Source organism: Pygocentrus nattereri, chromosome 24 (genome assembly GCF_015220715.1).
Source record: "Pygocentrus nattereri isolate fPygNat1 chromosome 24, fPygNat1.pri, whole genome shotgun sequence".
Classification (NCBI taxonomy): domain Eukaryota; kingdom Metazoa; phylum Chordata; class Actinopteri; order Characiformes; family Serrasalmidae; genus Pygocentrus; species Pygocentrus nattereri.
Window position 1 is genome coordinate 24,160,421 of NC_051234.1, and position 14,788 is coordinate 24,175,208.

A 14,788-nucleotide genomic window follows, 5' to 3' on the forward strand; every position below is an offset into this window, starting at 1 on the left:
CATCCACCAACACGTATTTGTTTTCCCTTAATCATCCTCAAGGAGACACACACATGAATGATTCTCACACCCACAGTCACAAAGTGTTTGTGTGCCCGCATACAGCATTGAGAACCTCAATCAAGGCAGAGATAATTTAAAGCTACAATGGGTGTCTATCTTTCTAAACTCCAAATGTATCACATTTATGTGATAAGTAGAAGCACTACAAACCCATACATGTCAGTGTATTTGATAAAGGGAACAGTTTATTTGGATGAAGGTCAATAATTAGGTTAAACCTTCCATCAGTGAGAACTTAACATTAACAATTTCTGAAACCAAATAGGTCATATTGTACACATAAATTCAAGCAAATTTCTAATATAAAAACACATACATTTGATATAACACAGATTTTAAACATTTATGAGCCTTCTTACACGTTTGGCAATTACTGGCATTTACCATAAGTAAGTTAGTTGTATAAAATTATTAAATATTAGATTCATATATTACTCATAGAAAATCTGTATAAAAAGGATAAATCACATAGGGACAGACCCGTAAAGTGAGAAACCTGTTACACACACCCACAAACAAATGGGTATATATGCACCTTACACACAGACTCTTGACCACACAGACTCACATATGTATGTACACATATACATACATACAAACAAACTCACTCAAACAGACATATTCTTTCAGCACAAAACATGGCAACAGTAATACTCAGCATTGCCATGATCAGAGTAGGTTTAAAACAGAGTGACACACAATGACATGGGATGAAAGGAGTCATTAATTTCTGACCCATAAAGCCCTACACAGCAGGCGCTCTGGGCCATCTCTAGTATTGTTCAGGATGTAAATGCGAATTCCAAATCATGAGTACACCACTCTCCTGGGCTCACACTGACATACTGATCCAGAATATGTCATCATATATGAACTGAACTCACAGCTTTTGTGGATGCTAGAACTATAGAACAGACAGGATTGGGCTTGGAGACAGGCACGGTTCATACATCCATTATAGTACCACTCAAGGACACAAAAAAGCACAAGCAGCTCCAGAAATGGTGGTAGGCAGTGTGTGGATGGAATTGCACTTTCTTCTGGCTCAAAAATGTCAGACAGAGAGAGAAACTGTTAAAAAATTTAAAAATAAAAAGATCTTATCCAGATGGAGTTGGCAAGAATAAATTAGAGTAAATTAGGTTCCAGTGTATGCAGATGTGGGCCAGTTTGCCCTGATTGCTCCTCATCCTCACCCCATGGGAGCGGTGTAATATTGGTGTATCCCAGCATGCACCACTGCAGGTCCGTGTCCTTGAAGCAGCTGCCATAGAAACCAGTCTCTCAGCAGGGTGCCACTGGCCTTTAGGTTGATTTTGTTGGTGGAGGCTGTGGGGTTGGTGGGAATAGTGACAGTGGCAGCTTTCAGGGTTGAAGGGCTTGGTGGTTGAATACTGCATGGGTCAGACTACAGTGGAAGTACAGCGGGAGGGCAGATGAGAATATGATGATGATGATGTCTCCCAGCACGCACAGCTGCAGATGCACCAGGTATGGCTCCTTCCTTGAAACAATTGCCTTAGAAACAGTCCAGACTCTCTCAGCAGAGTGCCTCTTAAGTAGATTTTGTTGTTTGCAGAATTGGTGAGGACAGTGATGGTGGCAGGGTTCAGGGTTGCGATGCTAATGCTTCAACACTGTCTGGGTGGGGGTTCAGTGGAAAGGGGAGGAGGCAGGTGAGGATGGTGGTGAGGGGGTTGTTGGAGGTGCTAGAGGGGTTGGGGTTAGGGTAGAGGCTGTGAGGGGATGAGGGCCTCTCAAGAATAGATCAAGCTCTTGAGGAAGCGGCCTGTGCCACGTTTGAAGACGCAGGGACAATCACGCTGCTGGGAAGCCGACTCGCGTCGGGGAGGAAGCCAAACAACGAGAGGAAAAGCGCTCTGATTTTCGCACAGGAAGCCCGTCTGCGCCTCCTGCCCGGCTGAGATAAGAGTGCTGCCGTTCCCATGGCCGAGGCGCGGGCCCATCCGAGCGCTCAGGGAGGCCCGTCCTGGCCCCCACAGCGCCACTCTCCCTGCGCCTCCTCCGCCTCAGCGTCAGGCCAGCCGCGCCGGGCTGCTACAAAGAATAAGGGCCTCAGTCAGGAGCCTGTGATCAGCTCGCAATAACACTCTCAAACACAACTTTGCATTCAGCTATGACATTTCTATACATTCAGTTTTATACATCAGTACATTTACCCATTTATGAAACCACTATTATATACATGTTCACCTTATAGTGACAAAAACAGTACTGAAATTATGATTTAAATGCATTCACATGTTTCACCTTTGCTAGAAGAAACTAAAAGGAAACTAAAAGAAAACACAGTGCTGATACAACATACTTTATATGTGGATATAATGAACACATTTAAACTGAGTAAATTCAAGGAAGTTTTTTTTTTGCACAGAAAATTACAATTTTATATCACTGGCAGTTTATAACTCCTTAAACTCTAAAGACTCAAGGGAAGATTTAGACTTCCACTTCTCACTCTTTTAACAACATAATGTGCAAATTCAGTTCATGGTAGTTACCAAATAATACACTGCAGTTTTTGTATGTCTTAAAATGAATAACTGAATAAAATGCCTAAAGTACAGTGGGTTAAGGAACATTACATTATTAAGAGCAAGTATTTTGATCAAGCTTAGTGGTTTGGTCAAGCTGAGTAAGACTCAAGGACTCCATTGCATCAGACTATTTAGGGGTCCTTGCAAAAAAAGGACCTTTTTCACTTTATTGACATTTCATTTTCAGCACTTTTCAGGAAGTGTGATTCAACAGTACGCCAAAAGCATGAGCCAAGACAAAGGTCCATGGTCACAGCTCTCTGCTGTTGCCATGACAATGTGATAAGGGGATGCATGATGTTGAAATAAACTTCTTTGGCCAGTAAAGATGGAAGAGCGGGTATTTAAATAAAGTACACTAATAAGGTCAATGTTACAGCAGCATTTTTGACAGGGTAATATGCAAGAATGAAGTCAGTGAGCAAAGAAGTTTGACCCTTGGACCATTCTCTTACGATGTGTGTGCTTGTGAGTAAGAATAGGAGTCTCGCTGGGTTGTTCTCTTGTGAATAGTGCTGGCTTGGCTTTTCTCATGAGAATGCTGAATAGTTTGTGTGTCACACATTAGAAAAGGCATGGCAGGATGCGCCTGAGCAATCAGAATAACAAACAGGCCGTATTCTGCACGGGAAGTTCATTAAATCATAGCGTTTGATTTAGAAACCAACAAATTGTGCTTGTAAGCCCGGAACTGGCCTCTTTTGAAGTGCTTTTTTTCTGCGCTTTCAACTTTGAGTTACACTAAGTTCTATGACTGTAGCAGGCACACTTTCATTCAAGTGCACACACACACACACTGACACATACACGTGTACATACAAAAATGAATAGGCACACAGACATGAAAGGCGTTCTTAACCATCTGTTCTGGAAGCTAAGAGGAAACCCTGTCTGAACACATGCTGAAATAGACAAAACATGTCTCAGTTCACAAACAAATACACACATACATAAGACACCATTCCTACAGACACAAGCAAAACAAACTAATTATACACAGTATGACCAAGTACAGTGTGAAAAGTGGCTAAGGGCTGATGGCTTGTGTTTACATTTAAAACAGAAATGGCAGCAGGATATTACACAATGTCAAAAAGGAGTTCTTAGTTGTTTTAGTGTGGGAAATGTGAAGCATGCACAATTAACATGGTCTGTCTGCTTCTCTGCTATATGAGTGTAGGATACCGAAGTAATCACTTAATATTCAGCACAGTACCATGAGAGTTTGTGAAAGCTGTTTCACTTGAGCCACAAACATGAAATGAAAAGCACTGAATGATCCAGTATTTTTGAGTCTTTTCTGCCAATGAACATGAGAAAACTAAATTAGCCCAGGAAATAATAAAAGTATGGCTAAGCTGTTCTTATCTGTTAGATAAAAAAAATGAAATAAAACTATTAGGCTGTCATTGATTGCAAAATGCAACACCTGAATATGCCCTAAATAAATACATGTAATATTTGTACCATTTCCCCATGCATAGGTTACCTAAATTCCCTATACTAGGTGTATTAGCTTAGATTGGTGAGGTACTTACAGGCCTTTAGGAGGGCAGGGATGCCAGAACCATTGGATGCGAGGTGATGGGACACCTTGGGAAGTGCAGCGGAGGGCTTGCCTGCTGCTCTGCGGGACTGTCCCTGGGTCCTGTACCGCCACTGCTTTCTCCCCAATCCGAGGCTTCACTGTGAGTAGACCAGAGTGACTATGAGCTCAGTATCCAACACACAAACAAAAATTTCATAAACATTTTTATAAACAATTTTACAAACATTAAAATATAAACTGATGTCAAAATACATAGAAATATACTTTTATATTTAATATTTATTGTTTAATTTACAGAGCTTGACAAGACATTCACAGTCATTTCATAACTTTCCATTGTCTGCAAATCCACTATTAGATAACACAGAAAAGTCAAACAGAATGAGCTAACAAGTTTACCATTCACCACAAGCGAGAGTGTGAGGTTCTGGTAAAGTCCAAACTGCTGGATGCCAGTGAGGATGGTGTAGACTCCTGCATCTTCTTCTGCAACATCTCGAATCACTAGAGAATAGCCATCCACATGGTATCGTGAACACTTCTCAGCTGCCACCATCCCATCCTTCAACCTGGATATTTATCAGACAAAGAAAGAACATTAAAAAACTGAATTCAGATCTCATCGATTTCAGTTACATTTGGAGACACCTTGTATGGATACAATATGCCATGTATTGACATTTTTTGCAAATACAGCATACTTCTTTGGTTACATTATGTGACGCGCTTTTTCTTGAATTGACCGATCCTTGACATGCTATATGTGACATGCTGTATCAACATTTTCTTAGACTTGACTCACTATATTTAAGAAAGTTTGTAGATTTCTGCATTTTCTTACCAGATAACCTCAGGTTCAGGAAAAGCCCGCAATTTCGGCGACAGGCGGAAGGATTTCTGCCCTGCATAAGCCTGTACCTCTGGACCATCTCTGTGCTTTAGTCTGATGAAAGGCCGGTCTAAGGAGCCAAAGACCAGCAGGTCCATTAGACATGTATAGAACAACAAAGTCTTCAGTTTACTTACTGAAGTTGGTTCTTATGATGTGGAGCTTAAAACTTACCATAAACTATAACTGAAGAGTTTGCTTGTCGCTTTGCTGGACCACTTGCCACATGGCATGTGTACACTCCTCTGTCAGCCTTACGCAGTTTATGTATGGTAAGAACACTATAGAAGACCATGTTGTTTTTGCTTTTGGTAATACGCTTACTGACTGAAGCTGTACTATTGGCCTACAGGCAGAAAGAACATAGACCATAAGATAGTGATCATGCACAAAGACTGACTATATTATGGCAAATTTATTTACATTAAATACTCTTACATAAGAACCTGGATTATGTGGAGGTGTATATAACTAACCTGCCCAGGGTAAGTCCAGCTAATGGACACCCTGGAGTTCCACTCAGCTGTAACGGTGCAGTTCAAGGCCAGCAACTCTCCCTGAAGAGCTTGCACCAAGCCAGTGTTGTTCAAATAGACATCCTGGATCTTATTCACTAGAGACCCCAGAACAAAAAGAAAGATAAAACACAGGGTAAAAGAAAGTAAAAGTGAACCAATGATAGGAAACATGCCAGAGCATTTCAAGATGATGACATGCTTTTAGTCTATATATCAAGCCTACTCCATTCTCATACCTGGTCTGTAGGTCAAAAACTTATTGCTGTATGTAACCCCATTGATGACAGTTTCACAGTAGAAAAGACCAACATAGAAGTATGTGGGGCTGCGGATGACAAACCCTCGTCTGCTGTTCCAAATGATGTTTCTCCGATCAATGTCAAGTTTGTGCTTAGGAAACTGTTAAAATCAAAACAGGAATCAATAAAAAAAAAAACAAAAAAAAAAATTTCCTCTAATTTTACAAACATTGAAATACAAATTGGTGACAAAATGTACAGAAATATACATTTATATTTAATATATATTGTTTAATTTACAGTACTTCACAAGATATTCACACGATTCCGGTGAATGAGACCCATAACTTTCATAACTTCCCCAAGATAATAGTGAATGAGGCCCATTGTTCTAAATGTAAAAATGAATCATGTCATCATTTCACAAAGCACTGGTGATGCATAGCTCATAACGCAAAACTTGAATCTGTTTTGATGTGAAACAGGATGGTAATTTAATGTCTGTGATGTTGAAAAAGACAGATTTCATAACAAGGCACTCACAGTCTCTCTGAAATTCTTGGAGAGTTGTGCTATGATTTTGTTTTCTTCCATTTTCATTGGAGGAAATGTTTACTAGAGGTGCTGTGACAGCTTGGAAGTGTCCTGCCCTTTCTCAGGGGAACAGGTGGACGCCTACCGCCCATGAGTGAACAGGTCAAATACCCCTCCCTGTGCAGCATGTTAAGTAAGCCCTTTTCCACAAACTCCCATGAAGATAAATAAATATATATATATATATATATATATATATATATATATATATATACACACACATATATATATATATATATATATATATATATATATATATATATATATATATATATATATATATATATATAAGCATACACACACACACACACACACACACACACACACACACACACACACACACACACACACATATATATATATATATATATATATATATATATATATATATATATATATATATATATATATATATATACACATATATATATATATATATAGCCAATGAGTTCTTCTAACATCTTTCGTTTTAGGCCATAAGATGATTGGACCCCCCCCAACTAGCTCTAATACGGAGCCTGAGAAGGTTGAGGATGTGGAAACGTGACTCCAGTCCATCTCCTCACATCCTGTTACTACGGGATATAGACACTGCGGCTGGGGCTCTCAGGTCAAACTCTGGAAGGGCCCCCCTGTACACTTTCACAGCTTCTGCGAGAGCACAGACTCCAGGGTATTGTTCCCAATGCAAGAGGTGCGAGATTAAAGATAATCGGGTGAGCACAAAAAAAAAATCCTTTCCGGAAAAAAACACTCTAGCAGCATGTAACAGTCCAAGTTTTATAAGGGGGTGGAGGTGGCTTTGTATTTTTAGAGTGATTACCTTTTTGACTCTGTGCATAGGGTCAAGCAGGACGTAAACAGAGCAAAACTGAAATTAAATGCAAAGCCTTTTCAGGCCAAAGGGAGGAGAGGGATGTCATATCGATGGCATATCCCCAAACAGCTCCCATCCTGAAAGTGGAGCCAAAGGCAGCGCAAGGGGAACTGGTCGTTTTGCTCTTTTCCGCTTCCTGTCCTCATCTGAAACTCATCCTGAAATGCTTCAGAAGTTTAAAAAACTCTCAAGGGCTTATATGGCATGAATTTTTTTCCCTAAGGGGTATCTCTTGGCCTAATATTATTACAGTTTTGGTAAGGATGCAAAAGATTCAATCACACTTGGTTAAGTCATTCCAGCTAACTCATTGAATCAAACCCACCAGCTGTGAAAGAAATCAGCCTGCATGTGGCAGACAACATTTCCCCAGGTAGAAGGGCATGGGGAGGGGGGGCACTTTGACCCCCACATCCTGTCTCCATCTCCGGGGCTGAACGCAGTGCCAACAAGACAGAGGAAGCCGGGGGCGCCGCTTTCTCTCCGCCCGCTGGCATAAGACAGGTATATGTGTCACAGAGGCCTTGAAGGATACTGCTCTATACACAAACACGCACACACTCGCACGCATCCATCGTTATGCAAACAGGTCTGATGGAAAGTTAAAGACACGGACAATAGCTGATTTGTGAATGAATTGGGGGCTTATTCATACCAGCTTATTTATAGCAGCAGGGGAGGAACCTAATTCACAAAAGCATTTCAAGAAAAATTATGTTTTATTTGTTTCCCCCTTAAATGCAGACAGAAAAAAAGCTAATAAAATTTGTAATGTAAAAAAATCTTTTGAATTTTTTACAACTTTGTTCTTACCATTTTTCTTAAAATAATTCTATGAACATATCTTCAAACTTCTTGAATATATCTTACAGTAGCCTAACACTTGTCCTTGTAACTTGAGTGTGATAAAATTTTCCATGTCCTTTTTTCAATTCAGAATTACACAAAAACATTCTTATGAACCTATCTTGAGCAAGCTGTCTTGAACAAGTCTTAACCCTAGCAATGTATTTGTCTTAAGACTCATTTTTTCCCTTTCGAAAGCTTTCATGAATCTAACAATGGATATCCAGATGAATTAGTGTAGGAAAGTCCAGGAGTACCACTGCCCTGCACATTTCAGTATTCCGCCTGCCCTACCACACCTACTTCATCTCAGGAAGGCTTGTTAATTATGATTAGCCAGATAAGGTGTTTGAGATCAGAGCAAACACCAAAATGTGCAAGGCCCCCAGGACCAGGTTGGAAAGCACTGGTGTAAGAACTGAGAGGAGGAGTTGGGTATGAAGAAGCATGACCATGGGGTCAGGTTAGGATTGTTATGATGAGTTTGGGTACAGCAAACTCATGCAATGAGAGGAAAGAGAGGAGAGGTTCATGTGAGAGAAAGAATTGTACTGTGATAAGTATTACACAGTAGTTGCTGCGTGGAAATACTAATGATATCGACATTAAAACCACTGTTGTACCTTTGTGGCTACATTTGCATTATTTGTACCTTGATGAATGGAAAATGTACCTGCACCTGTAGACAAAATGAAAAAGCAAAAGGAGGAAAAAATGAAAAACAGGAGAGGGGAACACATTGGGTGGGGGAGGCATGTTAATACAGAGGTTGAGGGTCCTGACCATGTCAAAGTATGACGCTTGATGATGACAAATGGTTGGTGGCTGACCAAGATGGGTTGTTGTGTCAAAGAACATGACACATGTCCAAAACCTTTTGAGTGGACTTTCACTGTTAGCAAGTAGCTTGTAAAAGGTTACTTAAACAGTGATTTTGGACAACAAACTAGAGAAGCCAACAGAGGTACTCACTTTGACCAATGACACTTTGGTGTCCGGGTTAGTGACTCTGCAGGGAAACACTAAGTTTTTTCCTTCCTTCATGTAGACCACGTCTGGAATCTCTTTCTGCACCTTCACAAATGGCCGCTGGCTATCTGAAACCCAAACACTGGGGTCAGAAACTAACAGATACATTTTCTTTTGGGTGCGCACAAAAAAAACACACACACACATACATACATACACACAGACAAACAAAATGATTGCTGACAACAATTCAGAGTCAGCAAGAAGAAAACAAAGACACTGTTTGCTAGTAATCAAAAGCTTTTTCTGTGTTGTTTCCAGGCCTGCTTGCACTTTTTCTGCAGCTGGGACTTTCTTGTGGCATTGAAAGGGCTTGGGTGTTGCTTGCTCCATTGTTTGTTACTGCAGCATTATTAAAAGAAAGAAAAAAATCTCTGAACATTTTAACAAAAGTACCCCAAGGACTGCTGGACGCAGGCCTTCCTTGATACACTTTGATTCCATCTAAAGGAGGGAGGGACAAGCTTTATGGACATGGTCACAGGAGCGATTGATGGCCCTCAGGGGCCCTGTTGGCTGACCAGGGGCTGTACCTACTGACCTAAGGGCCTCAGCTCTGTGCATAGCCTCTCTGTCACTTCACTGGGGACAAACCCACTAGCCTCTTCTGCCTCTATCCCCTCACATTCTACATGTTAAAACAAAATATAGCGGGAGCTATTTTTAACACGTGTCATTTGCCCATACATTAAATATGTGCGTCCAATTGTGGGCAATTGTTGATCCAATTACAGTTTTAATTTTATACCATGCTATAAAACCCCATGATAATCAAATAAAATTTAAGTAATTAACATATCCATGTATTTATTATCTTGAATTATCTTTTTTAAGAAGGCATGGTGGAAGTACTTGGACATACCTACTGCTACTGTCTCCTTGTAAACACTCTAAAGAACAACACTTACACTGTAAACTTTTCAGATTTTAACAGTAAACAGTATTCGTGCTGTTGATAATTTCAGATTTATTTAAATTGGTGTTTATTTTTGGTGTTCTAAAGAAACATGAGAGGTTTGATAAAATATTACCAATATCTGTAATGAAATTTGTGTATGTGGGCTTTTGAAACATGTTCAGTATATTTTCTTAATATTGTGTTTATTAATAAATATTACTAATAGAATTATTAATAATTACAGGAAAAAAGGAATGTTGGTCACTGAAATCATGACTTTTTTTCTTTTGAACTTAATGACGTTTTCTAACAACACAATCTGTCAGATTTATATTTTGATGTGGTCTGATGTTTCAACAGAGATAATACACAAAAAGCACGTTCTTAATTAAATATAGTTTTTGAGAACATCAACATACACACCACACTAACATCAACATACACACCACCCTAACATCAACACACACACAACCCTACTATGCCAAGACATTCCATCCCCCATTTGTCCCTAGCCAGCCCCCAAGAGTAGTACAGGATGCTGCCAACAAGGCTGAGCGAAGGAGATAACGCTAGTGCCCTGGGAAAGGCTGCCCAGGAGCTGAGCCTTTCGGCAGCTGGGACTATTTCTGTCTCACTCTAAGGTGGCACGTAAATGAAAGTTACAGGTTATATATAGACAAAATGGGGGGAGGATAGACTATGCCATAAAAAAGAAAAACAAGGCAGTGAGAAACCATGCCAAATACACACTTAGTAGGATGTGCTGCTCTGGGGAAAAATGGTGTTTAGATATTATTGGCTTCCTTTGGCTTCCTGTTTAGCCTTAACAAATAGAAGCGGTCAGTGAGAAGGAAGGCCATTATAGCAGGGTTTGAATTAGATGATTATATTATTGCTAGTATTACCATACAGCCACATGAAGAGCACGTGAAGCCTCTTACCTGTGATGTAGACATAGATGGAAGTATGCTTGTGCTGCTTGTGGACATAGCGGCAACGGTAGAAGCCAGTATGCTGGGCTAATGCAGGGCTGAGAATCAGGCGGCTACAGTGCTGATTTGCATGCTTGCCACAGCGAGATTGCTCTACACGGGCACCTGGATAATCCTTGGACACTCCAGAGGGAAAATCCCACTTTAGGTCCCATCGACCCCTAAACACCATATACGCACGTATAAATGACTCTTACAACCTCGCGACAACTGCAACATGAGAAAGCTGCACTTTTGCACTGCTTGACTCAAATATCAAATCACTTTAATCACAGTAAATCATCATCTCATGTTGTCTTGAACTGCATATTCACATTCAACCATACCTTTCAGCAATATTACAAAATTATTTTAATAAAATTCTAACAAAACATTAATATCAGAGTAAAAACATACTAATGCTATCCTGGAGATGGACATCATTTAACTGCTGGATCTTAAGGCACGTGCTATTTCAGTGCCATAATCAGTGATTCCAGAATGGCTTCAAAAAGTCACTTTCTAATGTTTTGCATGAAACATTCTGACATGTGCTAAATGAGTAATTCATGCCCCTGGTCTACTGATATTTACACCAATAGCCCAGCTGCTTAACTCTGCACCTGTCTCCAGACCTCGTGAATGATTGTGGGATGCACACCTGCAGTTCAGCTGGAGTGTCTGGTTCTTCTCCAGGACAAGCTGTTTGTCATTCACATCCAGAATCGGAGCGCTGAACTTTCCTTTAGCTTCTAAATGTGTCGGAAAGAGGAGAAAACATGCATCTTTAACAGCTGTTGTGTAAGTCAAACTAAAACACTTATGCAGACTGTTTAATGTTTTACTTCCAACTTTCAAACGTCAACAGCTCATGCTCACTTACTGACTACACATCAGTAGCATTTGATAATTTGAATTTAGAATTCCTTTTTGACCAAGTAAAGTCAAAAAGTGCAATAAAACATGATAAGCTTGACCCAAAATTCTTTAGAAGCAAATAAAAGGTACATTTATTACATATAAAAAGAAAACAACCACAGCACTTAAGTGCACATGCATATAGCAGGACAGCTATGATGCAGCCTACACCAGTTCAAACACATAGCCTGTTGTAGGCCTACTGGATAATACATGCAAAAAATACAGGCCATAACCGTATGGAATTTTCTCTATTTAAACAGACTTCATACATGGTTAACCCTGGCTATCACTTCCTGATACTCTACGGTCCTTGGTCACAACGTGTTCCCAAACCCCTCCTAAATATATCCTGGACTGGAGCGTTACTATAGGGATTATTGTTGGCTCCTTTCAGTATTGTCTAAGCTAACCTCATATAATCATTTCCTTGCCACTGTTCACACATGGCGTGCGGGCCATTTGCCCATACATTAAGCTACTGTTGAAAGAAGGAAGCTGGGTCAATTAGTCCAGGCTTTCACAGCTCCAGGCACGGACACATACTGCCCCACTCAGTTTGGTGTTTCCCCTGTACTAACACATCTGATCCAACTTATCAGCTACTGATCAAACACTTCAAGAGCTGAATTAAGGTTGCTGCGGCTTGGGCGTCACTTTGTGCAGGATGAAAAAAATGCTTTATATAATTAGACTCCATATAATTAGTGAGACACGTGCATTTACATATTTGCATTTATCTGCCTTATACCTGCCTCTGAAGCACTCCTGAATGTCACTGGAGTCACAAAATTACAAAGTCATTAAGTTATTGAAATACAAATATAGAAAAAATGCTTAGACTTGGGGTTCCTTATTTGTGCATAATGCTGACTACAAAATGACTCACAACATCAGGGGTCTATTCAGTCTAAAGCCATTTAGTCCTGCCCCTTCACACTGAAGCTATAACAACTGTCAGGCATCATTCACATATCATCGTTGTTGGAGCAAAAACTACAAAATGGTAGCTTTACAGGCGAAGGCAAAAACATTCTTTATTTTTAATGTAAATTAATGTAAAAATTTTTTGTAAGTAATCCTGGACCACTCATCATGAAATACAGAAGGGCAACTAGTATTTTTTAATTATGTAAAAACAAAAAACTATATAGCGTCAGTATACTTAAAGGAACAGTTAAAAATACAGCCTTTAATTCTAAGGGATAAAGCAACTGAGCAGTTCATGGGAAAATGAATTTCATTTTCTGGGGAGCCTGGGCAACGTAAGATATGGGATCTTGAAGGAGCTTCGTCCTTCAGCCTGTTTGCTCGCTGAGCTCGTCTTTCATCACAGTTGATGTTTTGTTAGCTATATTTGGTGTTGCCATCTCAACACCGTAAAATTCCTGGACACTGGATCAGTAAGTTCAGCAGTAGGTATGCAGTCCAAGTAGATAAATATCAGTTCAACCTTATCTTAGTTATTACCTTGCAGTGCTGCCTAATGCTTAAATGTCACCAGTCGTGCACCTGTTCCAAACTGTCTTTATGTTGAGGTTAATTTTAACTAGGTTAATTAAACACATACTTTGTATACTAATGGTATGGCTGGACAAAAAAGCTGCAGTTTAAACGTTATAACCTAAGACTCACTAACATGTGAAGATGTTTGGATTTCTGTACATTTTGTGTCTAGGAATGGAACTTTTTTTTCCAGGACCGACCAAAAACCTGGACAATCCAAGGAAATCCTGGACGGGGGGGGGGGGGGGCAACCCTGAGTTAGCTAACGTTAGCTAGCGAGTAAAAGACTGCAACCTTAGCTACAACAGACCCTCACGTTGAAAAGACCCCAGATGTTAGCTAGCGTAATGTTGTAAAGAATAACTGTATTTTTAGCTATAATGAACTCAGTTTAGTTCTTGTCTTAAGTTAACTTACCTGGATTCACAGTGAGCCGACTTTCAGTTAACGCTAGCTGAATTACCATTCCACGCAAACGCGCTAATTTAGGTTGGCAAGGTAGTAAACGTTAACCTATCTGATACTAAAAGAGAAAGAATGATTAATTTAAGCTGTGTTACGTTAAATTAACACTCAGATTATCTTAGATAAGCTATCGATTTTAACTCAACTCAACTCAATCTTAGCTAAGCTAACTTAGCTAGCAAAAACGTTTTAGCTAAATTCCCTTGGAACTTTTGTTAAGGTACCGAGGGCACGCTAAATAAACATGAGCTGAAAGATAATGTTAATTTTTCAGACTTAGCTAGGTTATATTGACGTATTATCAGATAAGATAATGTTTTAGGACAATAATTGTACAAAATGACGACTATGAAACTGTTGAGCTGTGAAGATTCAACTAACCGTTTGCTCAGACTCGCGCTGATCCGTTACATTTTGAATTTGAAATAAAAGCGCGCGCGTTGGAAGCAGCAGGACAGCGTTCATCTGATTATTCCGCAGCCAGTGCAGAACGGAGTCCGCTCAGATCTACAGCTGACATTGAGAAAAGCGATGGGAACAAAATAAGACATTTCTGAAAGTGGAGACCCAGCGAAAATGGGAGTCAGGGGTATCCAGGCCGGGATATCAGTTCACCATGGACCAAACCGCAGAAGCCATGAAAACAAGTAGCTATTGGAATAGATAACGCTAAACTGCCAGGTCTCACATACTGGTTTAGCTTGGTGTTTGGTTTTCTGTGATTTAAAGAGCCTATATCCTACATTTCTTGGATTAGATTTCTTCCCTTGAGGTCCACTCATGATCTGCGTAGGTTTACATACAAAAAAACCATCCCATTTGTACATGCCCATTTCCCAAAGCTTTTTGTCGCACAGAATCAAACAAG

General features: G+C 39.9%; 1 protein-coding gene across 3 annotated transcripts in view; it reads right to left on the bottom strand.

Annotated features, from left to right (window-relative positions):
- The window catches only part of flt1 (fms related receptor tyrosine kinase 1), a 39,474-nt gene that overhangs the window by 22,718 nt on the left and 1,968 nt on the right, over window positions 1-14,788 (bottom strand). For 2 of the 3 annotated variants that reach the window (XR_001859005.2, XM_017722133.2), the window contains exons 2-10: window positions 11,693-11,783; window positions 11,002-11,213; window positions 9,106-9,230; window positions 5,814-5,976; window positions 5,536-5,672; window positions 5,234-5,405; window positions 5,012-5,129; window positions 4,570-4,739; window positions 4,160-4,307 (exon numbers count right to left, since the gene is read on the bottom strand). Coding sequence is in view for 2 of the 3 variants with exons in the window: in XM_017722133.2 (XP_017577622.1) it covers window positions 4,160-4,307; window positions 4,570-4,739; window positions 5,012-5,129; window positions 5,234-5,405; window positions 5,536-5,672; window positions 5,814-5,976; window positions 9,106-9,230; window positions 11,002-11,213; window positions 11,693-11,783 (1,336 nt within the window). In the remaining variant the exon portion in view is untranslated. Of the gene's footprint in view, window positions 1-228; window positions 2,122-4,159; window positions 4,308-4,569; window positions 4,740-5,011; window positions 5,130-5,233; window positions 5,406-5,535; window positions 5,673-5,813; window positions 5,977-9,105; window positions 9,231-11,001; window positions 11,214-11,692; window positions 11,784-14,788 lie in introns of those variants that run through there. The other variant, XM_017722134.2, reaches the window with a different exon arrangement.